This window comes from Citrus sinensis, chromosome 8, assembly GCF_022201045.2.
Source record: "Citrus sinensis cultivar Valencia sweet orange chromosome 8, DVS_A1.0, whole genome shotgun sequence".
Taxonomy (NCBI): Eukaryota; Viridiplantae; Streptophyta; class Magnoliopsida; order Sapindales; family Rutaceae; genus Citrus; species Citrus sinensis.
In genome coordinates, this window is record NC_068563.1 from 3,642,500 (window position 1) to 3,664,057 (window position 21,558).

Below are 21,558 nucleotides of genomic sequence, written 5' to 3' on the forward strand. Positions count from 1 at the left end.
CAGAGAATATGTTTCAGAAGGAGGATGGTGATAAATCTGATGATCAAGCATGATTATGATAGCTCATGATTTATATACACCAATAAAACTTCGGCAGATCAAATTATATATATATATATATATATAAAGATTGGCTTTGCGATAAAAGTGCTTTTTCAATCGACGAAAGAGACAGAAATCTCAATGGTGAGTTTTATTAATTTGTACAAGGGGTTGGGTCACTGCTCAGGCATCTAACCTGCAGCTCTCCTTTCATATTCCTTTTTGAATCCATGCACTCTTTGTCGGCTTCTTTTTATAGATTTACGTGCATTTGAATTCAGCCCTATTTTATTATTCTTTTTCTCTTGTTAAACACTTTTCTTGATCCCAAAATCAAAGTGGAAGCCAAACAATTCATAAAATAATGTTAAGCAGTACAAGATTTTCTTGGCACTTGATATCTAGTGGTCGGTCACTTGGTCACACATAGTGGGCAGCCACTAAATATGAACCGTTTTTATGGCAATAGTTATTTGTAGTAATTTTCATCAATTAGTTACCTAATTTAGTAGGGATTAAGATTCTCTCCTGATCTGATTATGTCGTGAGCAAACAATTTAATTGCTGATTGGTGGTTAATAAATAAAAAAATATATAAGAAATTAAATTTTATCCATACACTACCACTAAAAAATACATGGCAGAAGATCTTCAAAAACTCAGAAGAGATCAGATCAAAAGAGAATCATTTTTCATTTAGTAGATATGTATAATTTGAAGTTAATGGGGCTTCAATGAGATGAAAATTCATAAGAGAAGCAAGTGGTCAAATATAATCACACTAAATATTCATTTTGATACACACACGCATGTATTTAGGCACACAAAGCACTGAGTTGGCCAGATTATTCCTGTGTTGACTGCCTAATTTAGATAATTAATTAAACCACAGAAGTTCCAACAAAGAGACTAATTAATTCATTACAGACACCAATTCAGTTAACAGACCTACAGGACTTCCTGATCTGCCCATCTTTCCCGGTGAGTATCCAATCTTACTCATCTTCGCCATTGATTCAGCAAAATCATAGGAGAAAAGATATGGGTTCGTGCTATAAGCCTTAACCAATGCGGCAGTCCTAGGATCGGCCATTAATGCTTGATCGGATTCGAGAAGGCCTGTGCTTCTAACAAGGTTTGGTGTAATACGCATTGTCAAGTCCGTGCACATGCACTTGGGGAGTCAAGAGGAGCAATGTTGCCGTTTGGTGCAGCTCGGTTAATCTGGACATGTGGCTTGCAAATTCGGCAGCGCAGAAGAATCGGGTGGAGGGTCTGGCTTGTAGTTGAAGAATCTGTGCTTGAAGGCGATGCATTGAGCAAAACCTATGGTGTGTGCTCCTGTTGAAAGAACCAGGTAGCCAAAGGTTTTTGCTAATTAGTTATATTTGATACATCACCTAGACTTTGTTTGTTACCAATTCATACGCAAATCATTCAAGCCGCTTTCTTTACATTTCAAGTCATTGAAATGAATTTTTAAGCTTGCAATGCAGGCCTAGAACTAGAATTTTGGTTTAAAGGGGGCAAAAATGAAAAAAATTGCGGCTCCTACAAATAGAGGGGCAAAAAAGTATGATTTTCAAAGAAAGGATGGTGATATTTCTACCTTATAATTTTTGTAAACCCACTTTATTTTCATGAAATAATCACAATAAATTTACATTATTTTTAAAAACTTCAAATAAAGAAGCAATTTTGAGATTTAATCAAAAAAATTAAATATGTGAACTATTATATATAAGAGCTCATGGTTCTTGTGGTAGTTTGGTCATTTTATGTTATAAAAGTAAAATAGTGAATAAAATTTATTTTAAAGCATCATTAATGGTTAACGATGGTTAAAAAAATCGGAGTAAAATGACTTATGAGGAGAATTTAGTTGAGTGACTGTTTGAACTTTTTATTGCTTTGTATTTTTAAAAATAATATGAATTTGTTATAACTATTTTCTAGAAGTGTGATGGAAATATCCCACCCTCAAAGAAATATGCTAAATTTCAATTAGGACCATATTTTCTATGGAACCTTTCACGACTGGCCCAGGTAAAAGCATAGGCTCGCCCTAGTTACAGTATTGATAGCCTTGAGATGATTTACCTATCACTTGAGTTCTCCTAGGCCTTTAATATATTCTTTTCTTATGATCATTTGTGACAATGAATACTAGAGGTCAACTATTATTTATTTATTTATTCTTAACCAACTCACAATGAATCACATCTATTTTGCTAAGAAAAAGGTCGAATTACGATAAAATTTAATTTTGATCCTTATGGACACATATATATAGGGACCTTATTAAGTTTTATAATAATAAAAAATTTTTAACAAGTGTGGTTTAATTGTTAAACACTCTTGAATTGTTGAGAACTCTCAAGTGGATATTAGTTATATTAATATCTAACCTAAACACATCCTGTACATAATATCAAACATTCAAGTATCATTTCTGTTGTGTTTTTTATGCTTCCTCTTAAACTTCTAGAACCTTTTTGCTTTCAATTGCGAGAAATATTCAGATGGATTAATGCTAATGAAACACCATTCATTAATTTCTCGAGGAGACCTTTAATGGCTGTTAATTTAAATAATATTTAAAATGAAAAAAAACTGAAGAATATAATCAAATGAGATTGTTATCTTACATAATCATATAAGATACATGATTATTTCACAACCGTTTGATTTGTTTGATGAAAATCAAACGGTTATGAAAATATAAATTAATAAAATTATGTTATTTTCACAACCGTTGGATTTTCATCCAACGGTTGTGAAAGAATAATGTATCTTAAGTGATTATGTAAAATAACAAAAGCCATAATCAAAACCGTACATGAGAGGACTACAATTTCAACATCCTTTAAGTCAAGAACCTTGGCTAAAAACTTGGAAGTGATGTTATCTTTTTTTTTTTTTGAAAAGAAAGTATGCCTTTCATAGAATTAACTTGAGCACAAGTACAAGATGTCTGTTGGAATTTCATTCAATCATATTACAAGTTCCTGCTTTTGCAAAGCTAATTTGGCTAACTCATGAGCTGTGCCATTATAGTTCCTAGATATGTGCTGAGCTTTAAAGTTCTGGAAATTCTTCTTTTTTTCCAGAATTTCGGCTATTAACCAGTAGATTTCAACCATACTGCTTGTCTTCATGTTTACTAGCTCAACTACTTCCAGCGAGTCAGATTCGAAAAATCCAGCAGTAACACCAGCTCTTAAAGCTACATGTAAGCCCCACTCCATGGCTGCAGCTTCAGCCATTGCCACATTCCCAGAAAACTTAGCAGCAGCTTTGCAAATTCCTTCTGAATTTCTAATCACCACCCCTAAGCCTATCACTTGATTCTCAGCATCCACATTTATTTTTTCCCAGCCCTTTGGTGGGGGGCTCCATTGATTCTGCTCCCCTGCCTTCTGACTTGCAACATATGTCCTCTCAGGTTGTTTAACTCTCTTAAATGATTCTACCATAGATTCTGCCCACGCAACTGCTCTGATTGGATTTTCTTTTTTGCCCTCAAACAACCATTTATTTCTTGCATTCCAAATAACCTACAGAAGAGCAGCCACTGAAGCTCCGTCCCTTTGAGCTTGCTGCTGGGGCAAAGATTGCAGCAACCCAATTACATCCTAGTTTTGCTCTCTTTGAGAGCCACCTGTCAATTGAGAGCCATTCCAAATCTTCCTTGCCATTTTGCAATCCTGCAAAGCATGCGAAATGGACTCCATTTTGCAGCGACATATTTGGCAAGTTGGTTCCTGTAAAACTTTATGCTTTCATAGATTTTCCGCTGTTGGCAGTAGGTCATGAGCCGCTCTCCACAAGAAGATTTTTATCTTTTCTGGTATTTCAAGCTTTCAAATCATATTCCATTGGAAATGGGTGGAGCAACTTGGGTGATCTGGGAACTTTATTTGCATAGCCACTTGGTAGCCACTCTTGACAGAATAGGTATCTCTCTTGTCGTAGTGCCATATTAGTTGATCTTCCTTTGGCCTTCTCGGTAGCTGGATTTGAGAAATAGTTGCTACATCTTCTGTTGTGAAATGTTCCAAAAGTAAGTTTTCCTTCCAATTTTGTTCATTATCAATTAGCTCTGCCACTGTAATGTTGGCCATCATCGTTGGGGCTGAAATTGGTCTAAAGGTTGATGGTCTGGGAATCCAAATGCTTTTATACACCTTCACATTCTTCCCATCTCCAATTCTCCACCTAGACCCTTTTTGAATCACTTGCCTCCCCCACAAAACACTTCTCCAAATGAATGATGGTTTTAACCCCATATTTGCATCCATAAAGCTTATATGTTTAAAATACATAGCTTTCAACACTCTTGCTACCAGCGAGTTTGGAAACTGAAGAATTCTCCAACCTTGCTTCGCCACAAGAGCTTGATTAAAGCTTGAAAGATCTTTAAATCCCAACCTACCTCTGACTTTGGCGTGGCTTATTTTCTCCCACCTCACCCAATGGATGCTCTTCTTCTCTTGTTTAGTTCCCTACCAGAACCTAGCCACTACTCTTTGGATATCCTCACATAACCCTATGAGAATTTTGAAAACATTCATAGCGTATGATGGGACTGCTTGTGCAACAACTTTAATCAAAACCTCCTTACCTCCACTTGAGAAATACTTATGCTGCCAACTACCAATTTTGTTCAACACTCTGAGCTTGGTTTCCTTGAAAAAACTCTTATGCTTTCTCCATATCATTGAAGGTAGCCTTAAGTACTTTTCATGCCGAGACACCACTTACATCTGAAAGATGTCTTTAATGGCTGAAATCTGTTCATTCTTAGTGCTCCCGCTGAAGAACATAAAAGATTTTTCAAAATTGAAAATTTGTCCGGATGCTTTGCCATAGCACTCGAATAAGGCTTTTAAGTGTTTGCAGTCCTCCACTGTTGCTCTAGTAAAAATAAGGCTGTCACCCGCAAATAAGAGGTGGGAGATCTTTGTATCTTTGCCGAAACGAATTCCATGGATAAACTTTTGGTGTTCTGCCTGCTCTAAGAGGCTTGAGAAAGCCTCAGCGCACAAAATAAAGAGGTAAGGGGATAGAGGGCACCCTTATCTGAGTCCCCTTTGGGGATGAATTACCCCCGTGGTTGTTCCATTAATAACAACAGAAAAAGAAACCATAGTGATACAATACATAATTAAGTCAACTCATTTACTAAAGAAGCCTAACTTTAGCATTGTGTGCTTAAAAAAATCCCACTTCACTCTATCGTAAGCCTTACTAATGTCCAATTTCAAAGCCACCAGCCCGTGTTTTTTCCCTTTACTATGTCTAATTTTATGCAAGCATTCATAGCCGACAATGATGTTATCAGTAATTAAACGATTGGGAATGAATGCACTTTGAGTTGGGGATATGACTTGGTGGAGGATATGCTTTAGTCTATTTGCAATTGTTTTGGTTATAATCCTATAAATGACATTACGCAGGCTTATAGGTCTAAACTCTGTTACCCTCTGTGGTTTTTGAGTTTTCGGAATCAATACAATGTGCATGTGATTAAGTGGAGAGATTGTACCTCTATCATTTAGAATGTAGAGGCAAGTAGAGATAGCACATCGCTTTACTGAGCCCTAATGCTTTTGAAAGAAGGCTGCTGGCAGTCCATCCGGTCCCGGAGCTTTTGTTGGGCACATTTGGGAAAGTGATGTTGCTATTTCTTCCTCTATGAAAAGCTTGTCCAGATGGCTGTTCATTTTCGAGTCCACATTCGGTTTCAATCCTTCAAGGGCAGCCTATATTTGCATTTCTGTCGGACTGAAAGTTGCAAAAAGGTCTTCGAAATATTCACCGAACGCCCTCTCGATCTCTTCTTTATCTTCCATCCATTCTTCTTGCCGATTTAGGATTTCCTTAATTCGATTCTTCATTTTTTTTCTGGAGGAGGCCTTTAAGTGAAAAAATTTCATGTTTTTGTCTCCCTCCTTCAACCAATTTGCTCGAGATCTCTGCTTCCAATACACTTTCTCATCTAACAGCAGCCTCTCAATCTGTCCATCCGTGCTTTTAATCTCATTTACTTTGTCATGTTGTTTAAATTGATACTTCAAATTTGAAAGTTTTTCCTTCAGCCGTTTCAGCTTCTCTTCCCGCCATCAAATTCTTTCTTACTCCAAATCTGCAGTTGTGCCATTGAATTATTGGTAGCCCTCTTGAAGGTTTCAACTGGATCTTCTTCACCCCAGCTTCTACACTCCATCTATTCTCGTCTCACTATTCTTTTGCATTCTTCATATGGACTCCACATGTCCTCATAGTGGAGTCTTTGATAGGACTTCTTTTGGTGCCAATTAAACCGAGTCTTTTCTTGTATCTCTAACATAATATGGTTGTGGTCTGAGCACCAAGAATTCAGGTTTGTAACCGTAAGCTTATAAGAGCTTTGCTCCCAATCCTTACTCCCTAAGAACCTATCAAGCATTCCTTCAATCAAATAGGGTCCATATATTTTATTAGACCACATAAAGGGGTAGCCCTTGCAGCCTAAATCTACCAAATTGCAGTCCTTCACCGCCTCCCAGCCAGCCTCCTTAGCAACGTCCAGGTATACCGTTTTTGCATTGATTTCGGATGACCGTATATTCCAATGCATCTCCAAATATTCCCTTTTACCCCATAAATAACAGCTTCTATATGATGGTTGCTGTGCGATACAATAATGACATCAATTTCATCGTTCCATAGCAAAGCCAAACTGCCCCCCATCCTTATTCTTCCCACCTTAAGGCAGTTCTCAAAACCTAGAATTTTCCCCATATTTGTCACTGCACAGGCTTCATCTTTGTTTCACAAACAAAAAGAATCTGAGGCTTGTGCTCTCGGAGAATGTCTTTTAGAGCTAGGAACGTCTGGGTATTCCCCAAACCCCGGACATTCCAACTTATGATTTTTATTGTTGCCGGCGGGGCTGAAAACTAGCCTCCGCCAATATCTCCTGTACTGTTGAGTCCAACCTTTCCCCCACCTCCATGGTTGTCACTCCCCAGCTTAGTTTGAGCTTAGTTAATGGGGAATTGTCTGCCTTTCGGCTCGATTTGTATTTGCTTGGACTTGCCATTTTTGGTCTTTTACTTTTTGGGCTATTCGTTCTTGTATCGCAGCTAGCCCGCTTGTCATTGTTAAGGTCTCCTTGGTTGCTGCCTTTTTTGTTTGTGGTTCGAGCTTGGTTTTTCTATCTCCTCTATTTAGTCTTTGGTTTCTTAGAAGAAAAATCCTTATTCACAACTTCTTCATCCGAGCTCATTTGGGTTGTGTTGGTGGAATTGGGCTGGTGAAATGTTTGGCCCAATAGAGAGAGCTTGTTTAAAGTCTTTCCCTTCAAATTTTCTTCTGCTTTTGAATTCCCACTCTCTGACTCAAGTTTTTAGAACTCTCCTTGTTATCAGCTGCATCAAGCTGTTTTTTTATATCAGTTTGCTGCAATCTCAGTTTCTGCCCCTGAGACATTAATGTTTCCTCAACTACCACAACCATGTGTTTTCCTCCCATATGTGAACTACTGACTTCTTCCTGGTGTTGGGTTGACCCTGCCCCAACTTCTCCCCCCGAGTTTGGGTGTTGAGGATGGTGGGTGTCTGTGTCCTTCGAGTTCTCAATTTCTTTTGATGTTCTTCTTCTTTGCTCCCTTACTTCTTTTTCTTTATTCCTTTGACCCCTTATTCGATCCGTCAGTGAAGCTGCTTTTAACCAGGCCCCATACTACATCTCCTCCTTTAGTTGGCCCTTATACATCGCACACTCTCTGTATTGATGTCCAATGAATCCACAGCAGAAACAATATTCTGGAAGCTTTTTATAAATCACCCCAACTGGAATTTTTCCTCCATCTTCTTGCTGAATCTTGAGGATCTTTTTTAGTTGCTTGGTAATATCTATTGATATTCTGACCCGCACATATTCACCGAAACAATCCCCGATTGCATCCGTTGCCACGTCTTCTACTTTTCCAATCTTGGCACCAATTTCCTGGATTGTGCTAGTATCCATACACATCAGTGGCTTATTATGCAGTTGTACCCAAAATGAAACATGTGAAAAATGTTGTTCTGTGAGATTGCCAATACCACTCGGCTCTTGGAGTACAATAAGAGCACGATCAAAGTGCCATGATCCTCTTGTTAACACTCTTCGTTTATCTTCTTCTAAGGAAAACTTAAACATAAAGATTTTGTTTCGCAAACTTTCAACTTTGACTACCCCCACTGGTCTCCAGGCTTGTAGTAAAGCTGTTTGGATACCTTCATGACTGATACTTCTTGTAGTAAGGATTTTGCCCATCAAGCAACCTGCCACAATCTAAGCTCATTTTTTCCTTCATGTTACCCCCAAAGATAATTTTGTCTTCTTACTCGTATGCATACACTTCTTAATTAATTCGTCTGTTTCCATTCTTTAAAGGAGGCTGTAAAATCCTTTAATGCAATGTAACCACCTTGCCAGCTTCGTTTCTTTCCTGCTCTTAACTCTTCACTCCTGTTTCAGCTTTCTAACACTCATGATCGATAAATACTCACACCTACCCTTTAGCCCTAATTTAAGACTAAGCTCTCTGAAGAAAAAAGAAAAGAAAGAGAAAAAATTAAAATGAAAATTACGCCCAACTAGTGGGCAGTTTTCTGGACCATAAGGATCCAAAATTTGCTTCCATTCAGTGTTCTCTCATTCAGAGAGAAAACACTCTCGAGGGAAGAGTTTTTTGAAAAGTGATGTTATCGAGAGGCTCAAAAGGTAATGGCAAAATTGTAGTTGCAGCCTCACTAGCTGTTAATTAATCCATCTCTACGCCCTAATCGAACTGGCCAATAGGGCCCTTCTGACTAAATTAAACCAGGTATATGTAATGGAAAGTTAGTTGAAGAAAGAGTTCTTTTGGCTTGAGTTCTAAGACTATAATCACCACCACAACAGCCTCTTTGGTTGCATGAGCCAAAATTAATGTCAACATAAGAAATAGTTAATGGGCAAGCTTTTTCAACTTCTGCTTTTATGTTGTCAATGACTTCATATCCTTGAGCTGAATTACGATTTGGCCAAGCGTTTTTCCCCCACTTGAAATCATCTATGTCATCCAGAAGAATTGAGGCATAGCAACCCTATATGCGTACCCTAGACAAAAATATATTTGAACTTAAAAATTTGATATATAAATAACTATTCTCAAGTGCATATTTTATACGGATACGTACTTTTACAAGACATACGAATTTGTAAAATATTTTATAGTATTGTAAAATATTTTATAAGACAATAAAAATATGTATATATATATATATATATATATATATATATATATATATATATGCACCACTCTAGTATACACTTTTAGAATTAGATGTTGTTTGTGCTAAGTCATGACTCTTTTTTGTGCTTAAACTCTCTTTAAATAATATGGACTATAAAGACAAATTTTTAGGAGAATGATAAGAATATGCTTCCTTTAAGGGTCATAGTATCATTTGACACACGCCCAAAAAAAAAATAAATAAAAAAGGAAGTTGAGAATCTTGTGATGTACAAGCTTTCTCAGTGGAATTTTGTATATGTAGCAGGAAAGTACAGATGATACTATTCGCAGCAAGATATTCATAAAGTATTGATTAATACTGAATATATATGAAAATGGGACTTAATTAATATTACATGCCATGTTATATGAATGATTAGAATTTCTTCTAAATATGGGTACCAGCAAAAGTGTAAGAATAAAGGTCCAATTCCCGAACTGGATTTTAACGAGCTTCCATATGGTTGGACACAGAGCTCAGACCAAAAGGAAAAAAAGAGAAATACTAAATGAATTAGGATAAAATTATGTTGCAACTGTGGTATGGTACCACAATTACTTTTAACTGTTAGATTTATAGTTGTATAGTTACATAAGTTGGATTTAATGGTTAAAAGTAACTGTTGTACCATACCATAGCTGCAACATAACTAGACCCAATGAATTAAATCATGACAAGAGAATGACAAAAAAAATTATTTTTTAGTTTATTTTGAGGATTTATATACATATAATCATAAAAAAAATTCAAAAAAATTTACATTGAGACAAATATTTTATTATCGTCCTTTTGTTCCTTTATCATTTTCCAAGAAAAAAAATCTAATAATTCCCTTTCCCAACAGTATAACCTAATATGATAAAATAAAATACTAACTTTAATTTGCATCTAATAAGTTAATAACATTACTTCATTACTATTGGGTTTGTTAGCCTTAAGGTAAGCCGGTACTCTAACGTCTTAATAATGTTAAAGGCATTCAAGCCCTCATGAGATTCTTTTTTTCTTTTCAAAGATTTGTCTTCAATGTTATTATTATAAATAAATTTTTGAGCTAGTCTCAAGTCTTAGTATATTTATGAGTCGTACTCTACTGTCAATGTCAATATAAATGTAAATATACATGTGCTTAGAGTCTCAATAATGAAAATTGAAAAGGACTCGATGATAATGCAAAGAAGAAAGAATAAGTTTGAGAAGAGTTTCCTTAACGAAAGAATCATGAAAGTGCAACCGAAGAAGGGATGCAACTATTCTGTCGTCATTCTATAAGAGAATGTGATCTATATTAGCTAATTATGCTTGTGCAACCGAACACAAAGTATTTCTGGTGACCTGCTGAGGACCATGCTAGGTTAATTTATACACAAATACGATGGAGGTGGAAGCATTTTGATTGGTTAAACCTGGAAAGTGGCCATGCCGCTGAGGTTAATTGGAGGTTTGATAAGCATCTAATGACATCATCCATTCACCTCAATGATATATATCACATTATTGACATAGACATAAGAAATGCCTTACATAAAACGATCACAAGCTTCAAAGCCTAAACATAAATTATTGAAAGCATTGTGAAGTTGGATGGATGATCCTCTTAAAGAAAATTTCATGTTAAAGATCAGTACGTGGGAAGTGGAACAAGCTCATTTGAAGACTAGTACATTTTGGATACCGATCATACATAAGAGCTTCATGAAACTGGACCATCAGGTAGTAATTAAATGCAAACATTTAGTTGCGTTTAACGGTTTAGGATATATAGTGATGGCATCTTATGGCTACATCTTGAATCTTTATTGTATAGAAAAATTTCTCTCTCTCTCTCTCTCTCTCTCTCTCTCTCTATATATATATATATATATATATATCAAATTTAGATTATGTCTCTTGCTGCAGCAGTACTACTTTACTGACTTTTTAGGGAAGTCATTTATTGTACCTCTACCTAGAGTTAGCGTAGCGAAGAGTTTCACTCATTCAAGACATATTATAGGTTACACACAAAAGCGAAGGCGCTAGGTGCAAACTACATGCATAGTAGTCTTTGGTTTATTTTGTTCTTGAGAAGTTTTATGTCAATCTTTCGGACTCTCTTGGTGCTTGTGATCTTCAGGAGAAGTATCATTGGTTTGCAGCAGTGAATGGAGTTTAGAAGAAGCAGTAAACAGTTTGCAGCAATTGAAGGCAATTAAGAAGCAACAAACACATTACCACTTGCATCAACCTATTATAACCAGTGGGAATACAAGTGTCCCTTCTAAGGCAAGCTACCAAAAGATACATCATGCATCACTCTTCGTATTAGCTAATGTAATGTGATTGGTTCAATATGGTCACCACCTTGTTTAGTAATTGGTTCAATTCTTCAGTATATTGTTCTGGTAACATCATATATCGGCTGTCTTTACTCCCAGGGAAAATTCTGAGATTATTCCTTTGAAGGCTTAAAAATCAACTAATCAAGTATTAAGCCTTATCTTGATCTGTTTCCATGAAATTATTTCTGACGACAGGAAGATTAGTTCGCTACTAAATTCTTACCATTCGATTGAAAGTGCAGGACTTCCCAGATTAGGTGCCTTTTTTTCCCCCCAGTGGCAAATACTCGACCTGTACCGAGTGATACTTGTAGGGGTTCGGGGTCTCATTTCTGCATTATACCTTTAAATGTGCACGGATAAAAATAGCAGTACCCATCAAGGGTCCTCACGTTGTCATTGAGTGAGAGTAAATATCACACAGGATTGAAATTTATGAGCAAAGCAAGTGGTCAAATGGCAGCAGCAATCTTCAAATATAAACAGACTATACAGACATTTTGATTCTCACAGATATGTAATTAGGCCAGATTATTTTTATGTTGATGGCCTAATTTGATACATAATTAAATTACATAAAGACTAACATTATAGACACCAGTTTAGTTAACAAACCTACAGGACTTCCTGATTTGCCCATCTTTCCCAGCGAGTATCCCAATATTACTCATCTTCACCATTGATGTAGCAAAATCATTGTAGAACAGATATGGGTTCATGCTATAAGCCTTAACCAATGCAGCAGTCCTAGGATCCCCCATTAATGCTTGATCGGATTCGAGAAGGCCTGTCCTTCTAACGAGGTTAGTGTAGTACACATTGTCAAATCTGTATGCACTTGGGGAGTCAAGAGGAGCAAGGTTGCTGTTTGACGAATCCTGGTTTGGACATATGGTTTTCAAATCCGGCAGTGCAGAAGAATCGAGCGCAGGGTCTGGCTGGCCAGACCCTTTGTAGTTGAAGAGTCTGTTCTTGAAGGTGATGCATTGAGCAAAACCTATGGTGTGTGCTCCTGTAAAAAGAACCAAGTAGCCAAAGGTTTATGTTAATTATTTGTATTTGAGACATCACCTAGTCATTGAGATGAATATTATGCAGGGGGTGAAATAGAATTTTGGTTTAGTGGGGCCAAATGAAGAAACTACAAATCCTGTAAATTGAGAGGGCCAAAACAAAAGATTTTCAAATAAATAAGCTAAGTTTAAATTAGGACTCTTTAGTATCATTTATGTTCTCTTACTCATGCTTTCTCTTAAATGGCTCGACCAGTGTAAGAACCTTTATGCTTTCAAATGCAAGGAATGATCACTCATTTCAGATGGAATGCCAATGAAGCACAATTCTTTCTTGAATCGACTTTTTATCTAGAAATCATGAGATTTTAAAACAATAACAACTAAAATGAAAAAGAAAGCAGAAGAATCAAAACCTGAGAGGACTACAACATCCTTGATGTCAAGGCCCTTTGCTAAGAACTTGGCAACAATGTTATCCAGAGGCTCAAAAGGTGATGGCAACTGTGCATTAGCTGCGGACTCACTTGCTGTTAATCCATCTCTACGGCCTAATTGAACTTGCCAGTAGGGCCCTCCTGACTAAACCAGAATATTAGGATTTGATGGAAAAATCAGTTGAAGAAAGAGTTCATTTTGGCTCGAGTCCTGAGACAACAGTTAAATAGATTTTAAGTTATGAATATGTTTAATTACCAGTACAACAGCCTCTCTGGCTGCAAGAGCCAAAATATCAGCACAAGAAATAGTTAATGGGCAAGCTTTTTCAACATCTGCTTTTATACTGTCAATGACTTCGTATCCTCGAGCAGAATTGCGATTTGGCAGAGCATTTTTCTCCCCCTTGAAATCATTCGTGTCATCCAGAAGAATTGAGGCATCACAACCCTGTGTACCAAAAGAGTACAACTTTGAACTCAAACTGTACTGCTTGGAAGTAAATTCAAAAACAAAACTGCGATAACTCTAATCTTACTTCTTCCTTTTAACATTCATTGAACCACTTTAGCATTTTTAGTATTAGATGTTGTTTGTGCTAAATCATGAACATTGCAGATAATATAAAAACTGACTCAAAATTTCCATGTTATGTGTATAATAGGAAATTCTTCTAAACTAATGGGTCCCAGGCTGAAAGAAAAACAAAATCTAAAAAGTACTAAACATAGCATGTCTAATAACATCACTTTCACTCTTAACAAAACATAGTTTTGGCAGCACTTCAGGTTTCTTCAGTCTTTCCACAAACCTGATCATCAGTAAACACCCTAGCAACTAAAAAAATATTATTTTGTAGGCTATCTTATAAAATTCCGAATTGGTTTTGAGGATAATGCTAAGAAGAAATAATAAGTTTGAGAGTATATAGTTACAATAATGAAACAATCATGAAAGTGCAACCGGAGAAGGGATGCAGCTATTCTGTTATCTTTCCTAAAAGCATCCCAAACACCATTCCTAGCAATCATTGGCAAGTATGGGCACGATCCATCAAACTGGCTGTAAGGAAAAGAGGAAACAAAGGGAAACAAACACAGGATGAAAAAGAAGGGAATAGTGCAGCTTGAGAAAATAATGTGACCCATATTAGCTAATGCTTGTGCTAGTGAACAGAAAGTAGTTCTGGTGACCTGCTGATGAACACCAATTCTTGGTTAATTTATATACAAAAAACAATGGAGGTCGAACCATTTTCACTGGTTAAATCTGGATAGTGGCCATGCCACTATGATTGTTTGAACCTAATTGTCTCGGCTATGAAAAATTTTACCACTTTTTTTTTCTTTTCTCTTTAATGACATCACCTCCACATACCTCTCTTACATAAATAGATCACAAACTTTAAACATAAGTTATTAAAAAAGTACTATTATAGGGACCATCATTTATGAACTGGTGGACGTTATTCTCGAAAAACACTTCATGTGAAAAATCACTACTTCGGAGTTGAACAAGCTTATTTCAAAACTACGGCTTCATCGTAGAGCGAAAATGCATGAGAGCTTCTTGAAACTGGACCCGTATTTCACTGAATGCAGAACATCTACTTTCAAGCTAGCTACCCATGTGTACTCTTTTGTATAACGTGGTAATATCCAGCTATTGAAACTTGTACTCTCCACTCTAAAGCTCTAGGATTGAACCAATTCATCAAGTCAATTGCATAAAAATAATTAACTAAATTAGATTAATGCAAGGTACACAGCTAAGTTTGCAGACTAGCTAGATGATAGTACCAGGCTAGATATTGTATTTTATGATGTTGACTCGTATACATATCAATATATTTAAGTCAAGATTCAATCTTCTTCCCACATTTGCACTGCAGTCTCAATTGGATTGTGACAACACAGAGGGTTATCTATCAGGAGAGGTTTCTTAATAAGATAATAACTATGTGATTTTCTAATTGATTTCTTATTTCAACTTCAAGAATTCCTATATAATTTAAGCGACACTTTACAAAGAACCTTGGTAAAATCCAAATTGTCACCGTTTAATTTGTAAGCCACCCTCACTGTAGTGCACTTAAAATATTTGAGCTTCTTTTGAGAAGAAGATGAATTAACAGTATTCAAAACATATTCATACATACGATTGAACAACCTAAAACATGAGTAGCATCTCACATCAGAGGGACATGCCACTGACTTTACTAAGCTAGTCAACTCCAAAAAGATAATGCACCATATATATATACACTTTGCCAATTGCATCAAATTCTAACCAGTGGAAATACAGGTGTCCCTTTAAGGCAGGCTACTAAAAGATACATGTATAAGCACTTGGTGTTATGTAATCTAATTGCGCTTTTAGTAAAGTGCAGAGATAATAATGAGAAAGGCAGGCTGCACTACTTCAACATGATTGCTACCTAGTTTAATCCCATGGAAAAATTCTGAGATGATTCCTTCAAAGAGCTAAAATATTAAGCATTAAGCCTTATCCTGACCTGTTTCCGAGAAATTATTTCAAACGACAGGAAGATTAATTGGCTACTAAAGTCTTGCACTCAATTGATGGGAAGTGAGTAATTGCATGTAATATCAAACCTTCACCCACATAATTTCCAAAATGTAGCGCATAAAGTTTCAGATAAAAGATGGAATTAGGAGGTAACATAATCATTTCTACCGCAATAATAAAATATCATGCGTTAGTGGATTAAACTAGCAAAAGTCTCCACACATACCTCAGTTACATGCCCAGATATTTTGGCATGCGTTCCATCAGCGGCACTCTCTCTTTGTCTAATCTTCAAAATCGTGTTTAAAACCAGGAACATGCAGCATCATGAACAATCTGACAAAAGCAAAGCATGAAAACAAAACGAAAACATTAAAATCTTGGCCCATGCAGGTCTCGAACCTGCGACCTTCGCGTTATTAGCACGACGCTCTAACCAACTGAGCTAATAGGCCAGATGATATTCTCAGTTAAAGATTAATTTTAATTTAAGTTTGTGTTGGTAGTGAAAAATTCTCTGCAAATGGCTTATTACACGGTGACTAATGCAAAGATTACATGAACCCGTTAAAGCTCGTGATCATGGATTCATTTTGATTTTGCTAGGGCCTAGGAGAAATTGTTGAGACGCTAGAAAGTAATTTATTTTGATTTTCAAGTGGATCCGTATTATGTATTGCTTTTTACATATCAAGAAACGTTTGTGAAGCTGCTGCCATTGGTTTTGGTTCGGTCCTTCAAGCTCCAATAAAGGTTTTTTCTTTATGTTGCTTCCTTTATTATCTCACCTTAACATATTGAGAAGAAACTGAGGATTTTGACATTAACTCTGCATCGTTTCAATTTTCTCATGCATTTATTTTTTCTTAGCATACAGTATATACAATAATTACACGAAAGCCATCTGTGGTTCTTTAAATAATTCGAAATGACAGATATTAGTTATTAAATTACTGTTACACACACTTAGGGAAAAAACCTGAATGGTGTACTAGGGGGGAAAAAAAGAAAAGAACAAATATCCACTATGAGTGCAACAAAGCTAAAGCAAAAGGAGCCATAACTACACAACTTGAGAGCTATAACAACATATCAATATAATCCATCACTAAATTATGTAAAATTATAGAGCAGTCTACATATTATTGCCTAGTTAACTGATCATTTCCTGCTTTCAGGAAATGCAGTGCCATTATCTGGGTAACTAATTCAGTGAAAGCAAAAGAAGAAATACATTTAGCTAGAGCACCATTCTAGCTAGAGCACCATTCATTCTTATATTCCTGCAGGGGGAAAAAAAAGGTGAAAATTAAAACGAAATTTAATTCAAGGTGAACTGGGTGGTACTGGGGAGCTCAATGGCTTGCCGCGTCCCATGGTGAAGCCCCTGGTACCGTCTGGCATTCGTGGACCTTTGAACGTTTGCTTGGCGGATGCTTCATTCTGAGTTGCATTGCTTGATTGAGGAGGTGGCGTAAGCAGGCTGCGGCTGTTGTGGCTTTGAGCACGTCCACGCCCCTTCCCGCGGCCTCTAGCCCATCCCTTCTTTGAACCCCCTGAGTTTTCTTCAACCTAACAAAACAATGTAGAATTGTCACAATTTCTTTTTTATATTCTTTAAAACTAATGTGCTATATAATGTAGCAACAATGCCTCTGTACATGATCATCACATGCTCATTTTATGTTAATGATGCTTACATTGTTATTCTCAGCAACTGATTCTTGGTTGTTTGGGTGAGAGGAATCTTCAGAGGCATCAGCCTCCTCATCATCTAAAATGCCTTCAAATTCTGACTTCTTGGTCTTGAGAACAGATTTTGGCTGCACAGTTTTACAATGGAAGCTCTCGAATTCTATAGAGCATTGGCACAAACATAAAAGAAATGAAAAGAACATGCTTCCACATACCGAGCATCTGAGCAGCACCCTTACTCGAAGCCCTTTCCTCCAGTTTCTTTCATCATTTAACTTTTCAACCTGGTGGTCATGAATCAAACTCTCAGCAATGCTGCATTAATATGAAGGAATATGAAATAGAAACAAGCTACATACATCGAAGGATCTTAGCTTTAACATACCGCTTTCTCAGCGATATCAGTACTCTCATACTCCACAAGTGCATGCAGCTTAAGAAACAGGAAACAATGAGATTACAATAAAAGACTATCTGCAGTGATATTCATGCTTAAGCAATTTAATCCATTCACCATACCTTGTTGCTCACAAAGAAATCACTCTTAGCACGAGATGAATTAGATTCAGGCGGATGGCATATTCGGATAGTTTTCACACTGTTGGTGATTAAAAAAGAAAAATGTAACTGTTTCAACAACAACAATCTTGACATGTCAAATACTAGGAAGAGAAATTGATAAGAAGGTATAAATCCAAACCTTCCCACTACACCAAATATTTTCTCCAAGTTTTGATGAGAGTGATCCTCAGGTAAATTCTCTGCTACAACAGTGCAAGACTACAAGGCAGATAAAAATCATATTACCACCAAATAAATTTTCAAAAAGTACTTGAGGATCAACAATGTAATGAGAAAGGTTCCAATTTATTTACCTGTAATTCCTCTCTTTCTTTATCAGTGAAAGGGTGTTTACGCCTAACCTTCTTGCCATCATTGCTTACAATCTTTCAAGGCAGTTCGAAAGAATAAGGGCGTGCATATTTATAGAATGAACTGAGATAAAATTAAGCAATGGATTGTGAAAATTAACCCCCCAAAATAAAGGACTTACAAGCTTTGAAGAGGACCGGAGTGCTTGAGCAAGCAAATGGTTGCTACCAACAAGAGACTTAATTTTCTTCATGGAACCGATAACAGATAAGGGGACTATTGCAGGGTAAAATATAATGAATCAATATAATTTCAATTGGAATTATAAGAAACAACAACCTAAAATATAATATTATTATCCTTACCAAAACCTTCGGGATCTTTATTCATATGCTTTGACAAAGTTTCATTTGCAAGAAGACTCATGTCACTGAACTGATATTCCACCTGTTTTTTGTACACAATGTAACAGATCAGAACCATACGAATGTACTAAATTTTCCTAATATGCTCTGAAAAAAATTATACACACTGAGATGAAGAGATTGCCTCGATTGTTAGAATTTAGAATTTCATCAAATATGCCCAACTAGTTGTTGGAACAACATATGTACAAAAGTACATATATCTAACAAGATTCAAATTTTCACACATTAATACCACTCTCGAGTATCAAAAGAATAAGAATTAATCCATAGCTTTCTATGAATCTAATATGATCAGATAGAGCTAGAGCATGAACGCGGCCAATTCTAACATTATCAACGTTTATATACATATCTTGATGTATAAAATCTAATGGCAATTCAGTTCTCTCGCTACCGTGAGCAGGGTTTGAAACATAGACCATTTGTACCAGACCAAGAGACCTTACCGGTTAAGCTAACTACCATCGACAAAAACATAAAATTTAATATCAAAAGGGGCTAACCTGTTTGATGATCTTTGCCCTAAGATCATCAGTGAGGACATTCTTGGAGGTATTACTGGGCATTGCGACGCTAGGGCTTGAGATCACATACACAGGTTCTTGATCGCCAACAAAGATCCAATCAGCAGACCCAGTAGCCGTACCACCAATGTACTGAAAACAAGGATAGTAGTACCCGGAAATAGGCATCTGAGTATGTGATCTTGGCACAAATTCAGGTGCCTGCACATTGAATTTGAAAGGCGCACTAGCACTGCTGCTACTGGTACTAATATTTCCATTATTATTATTTGATGTTGTGTTGTTGTTGATTTTCATTATCTCTTTCTCTTGATTATTAACAATGTCTTCTTCAATCTTCTCAGCATGTGCTTGTGCCATTAGTATTTTTGTTTCTTGTTTTGTTTGGTGCCTTTTTCTTTTTTTTTTTCTTCCCGTTTTCCCTTTTGCTTTCTTTGTGTGTTTTGTGACTTATGTTTTTGTTGTGTGTGCTTTGAATATTTTTCTTTTTGTTTTTAATTTTTTTTTCTCTCTCTTGCTCTCCTGAAGTTTAGTAACTGAAAATTTCATAGTGAATCCACATTTGGCGCCCAAATATGGGCAATAAAGGAGACAGTTGACCGTTGCTTCCATGTGGGTTTGACCAAAATTTTTTAAAGGTTTGTATTTTGCCAATAGGTTTTGACCCGTGAGGGTAATTTCGTCATTCTATTATATGTTTCAGTGGGAATTGTTAACCACCATGCAAGTGAATAGTGATGGGCTTTTATCTTTCCTGATTTTCTTGCACTAAATAAATCTTTTATTTAAACAAACATTGTGAAACAAGTTTAATAGATATCCTAAATAGTAGTTTTCCTTCAAAAAAATTAAAATCAAACGGTTTTTGTTTTTTTTTTCAATCAAAGGGTATACTAACTAACTGAGTGCTATTCAAAAATTTGAAGAAGAAAGTAGGGGTGGGTATCGGTTTGATTTTGGGATAAACTTTCGATTTCGGTTTAGTTCAGATCCGAAATTTAAAAAAAATCAATTAGTCTTTAAGGAAAATAAAAATCGAAGCAGAACCAATAATTCGGTTCCATTCAGTTTCGATTTGATTATTAGTTTTTTATTTTTCGATAACGGTTTGCTTAACAGTTCAGATTAACAAATTGGTTTTTCGGTTCAGCTTAAGTTGCACACAAGACCTACTATAATCAATGTATAATAAAAATATATAAAATAATTTACAAATTTGTATTTGCCCAAAAAAAATTGCAAGAAGTTTGGACTAAAATGAAGAATGTTTAGAATTATTGAAGTTTGGACTAACATGAAGAATGTTTAGAATTATTGTCACTTTTTTAATATCAAAACTTTTAGACCAAAATGTAAATAAAATAAAATAAATTTCTGCGTCATAATAGTTTTTATCAAAACTTTAGGGATCATAATGATATTTTTTCCTATTGACTTTCGGTCAAGGACCCTTTTGTAAAGTTTGCTAAAAGTATGAGGTCATAATAGAATTTCTGTATGCAAACATTTCCTAAACATTGTGTCGTACTAAAATTTTATAAAGGATATAGGTCCAAACAATATTATTGATTCGGTTCGGGTTTTGTTACCCTTGCTCCGAAAATGGTTTGGTTCAGTATTTATACATTTGGTTTTTTTAGTTTTAAAAAACCGAACCGAAAGTAAGAAAAACCAAACCGAACAAAATTTTTCGGTTTTGCTTTGGGTTTTGCCTACCCCTGGAAGAAACAAAAGTGGATTCTAAAGAGAATCTGTCAAATACAAATTTTTGGATAACACTCAAATAATTTAGTGAGTGTTATTCATTTAGAGAGTGTTTGTTTTTTAATTGAATGACTTAAAGTTAATTGACTTAATTAATTAAGTTTTTATATGTGTTTGTTTTTATAACTTAACGAGACTTTTCAGATAATTTTAACTTAATAAAATAAGTTAATTTTTGACTTCTTGTTGAGTAGAGAAATCTGAATTAGCCAACTAATTTTAATTGTAAAACATGTTCATATTTTATTATTTATTTTTTATATTTATCCCAAAACACACCTATATATGTTTACCCACCACTAATCTCAACTTTATTTTTTTCTTAACCATAATGGAATCCCTCCTCACTTTGCTTCTCTCATCAAGTTCTTGAATCTCCCATTATCAATAATCAAAGGTATTATTCTTAAGCTTTTTATGTAATTATATAATCTATTTTTATAATAAAAAAATTATTGAACATGGTTTTGCTTATATATGATAAAATATTATGGTATTTATGTTATTTGATGCGGCATGTGTGTATACAAATTTAATAAGGATACAAATGTAAAATTCATGTTTTTAGTTTTTGAAGTTAAAAAAACAAAGTACTTAATGCTTATTTTCATAGAAAG

At 35.6% G+C, this 21,558-nt stretch overlaps 2 protein-coding genes, 1 non-coding gene and 1 pseudogene across 4 annotated transcripts; all 4 read right to left on the reverse strand.

Annotated features, from left to right (window-relative positions):
• Nucleotides 1-870: 870 nt before the first annotated feature.
• LOC127899118 (peroxidase 10-like) lies at nt 871-10,777 on the reverse strand (annotated as a pseudogene).
• Nucleotides 10,778-12,126: 1,349 nt separating this feature from the next.
• On the reverse strand, nt 12,127-16,013 carry LOC102610999 (peroxidase 10). Of its 2 annotated transcripts, none has more exons than XM_025099196.2 (4): nt 15,884-16,013; nt 13,387-13,578; nt 13,107-13,272; nt 12,127-12,689 (listed from the first exon to the last, which is right to left on the reverse strand). In XM_025099196.2, the coding sequence occupies exons 1-4, from the start codon at nt 15,974-15,976 to the stop codon at nt 12,280-12,282; spliced, it is 861 nt and encodes a 286-aa protein (XP_024954964.2). In that variant the 5' UTR covers nt 15,977-16,013; the 3' UTR covers nt 12,127-12,279. The 2 variants fall into 2 exon arrangements, with proteins under 2 accessions (XP_024954964.2, XP_006480139.2); XM_006480076.4 differs by lacking the exon at nt 15,884-16,013 and adding an exon at nt 14,064-14,341.
• A 25-nt stretch (nt 16,014-16,038) lies between these two features.
• TRNAI-AAU (transfer RNA isoleucine (anticodon AAU)) lies at nt 16,039-16,112 on the reverse strand. The gene has a single exon. It is a non-coding gene; the product is annotated as a tRNA-Ile (tRNA).
• A 588-nt stretch (nt 16,113-16,700) lies between these two features.
• LOC102615614 (la-related protein 6C) lies at nt 16,701-19,882 on the reverse strand. Its single transcript, XM_006480182.4, has 10 exons — nt 19,157-19,882; nt 18,591-18,672; nt 18,407-18,501; nt 18,228-18,299; nt 18,053-18,132; nt 17,872-17,950; nt 17,738-17,785; nt 17,568-17,636; nt 17,358-17,480; nt 16,701-17,229 (listed from the first exon to the last, which is right to left on the reverse strand). Exons 1-10 carry the CDS (start codon nt 19,535-19,537, stop codon nt 16,984-16,986), a joined length of 1,275 nt encoding a protein of 424 aa, XP_006480245.2. The 5' UTR covers nt 19,538-19,882; the 3' UTR covers nt 16,701-16,983.
• Nucleotides 19,883-21,558: the final 1,676 nt, after the last annotated feature.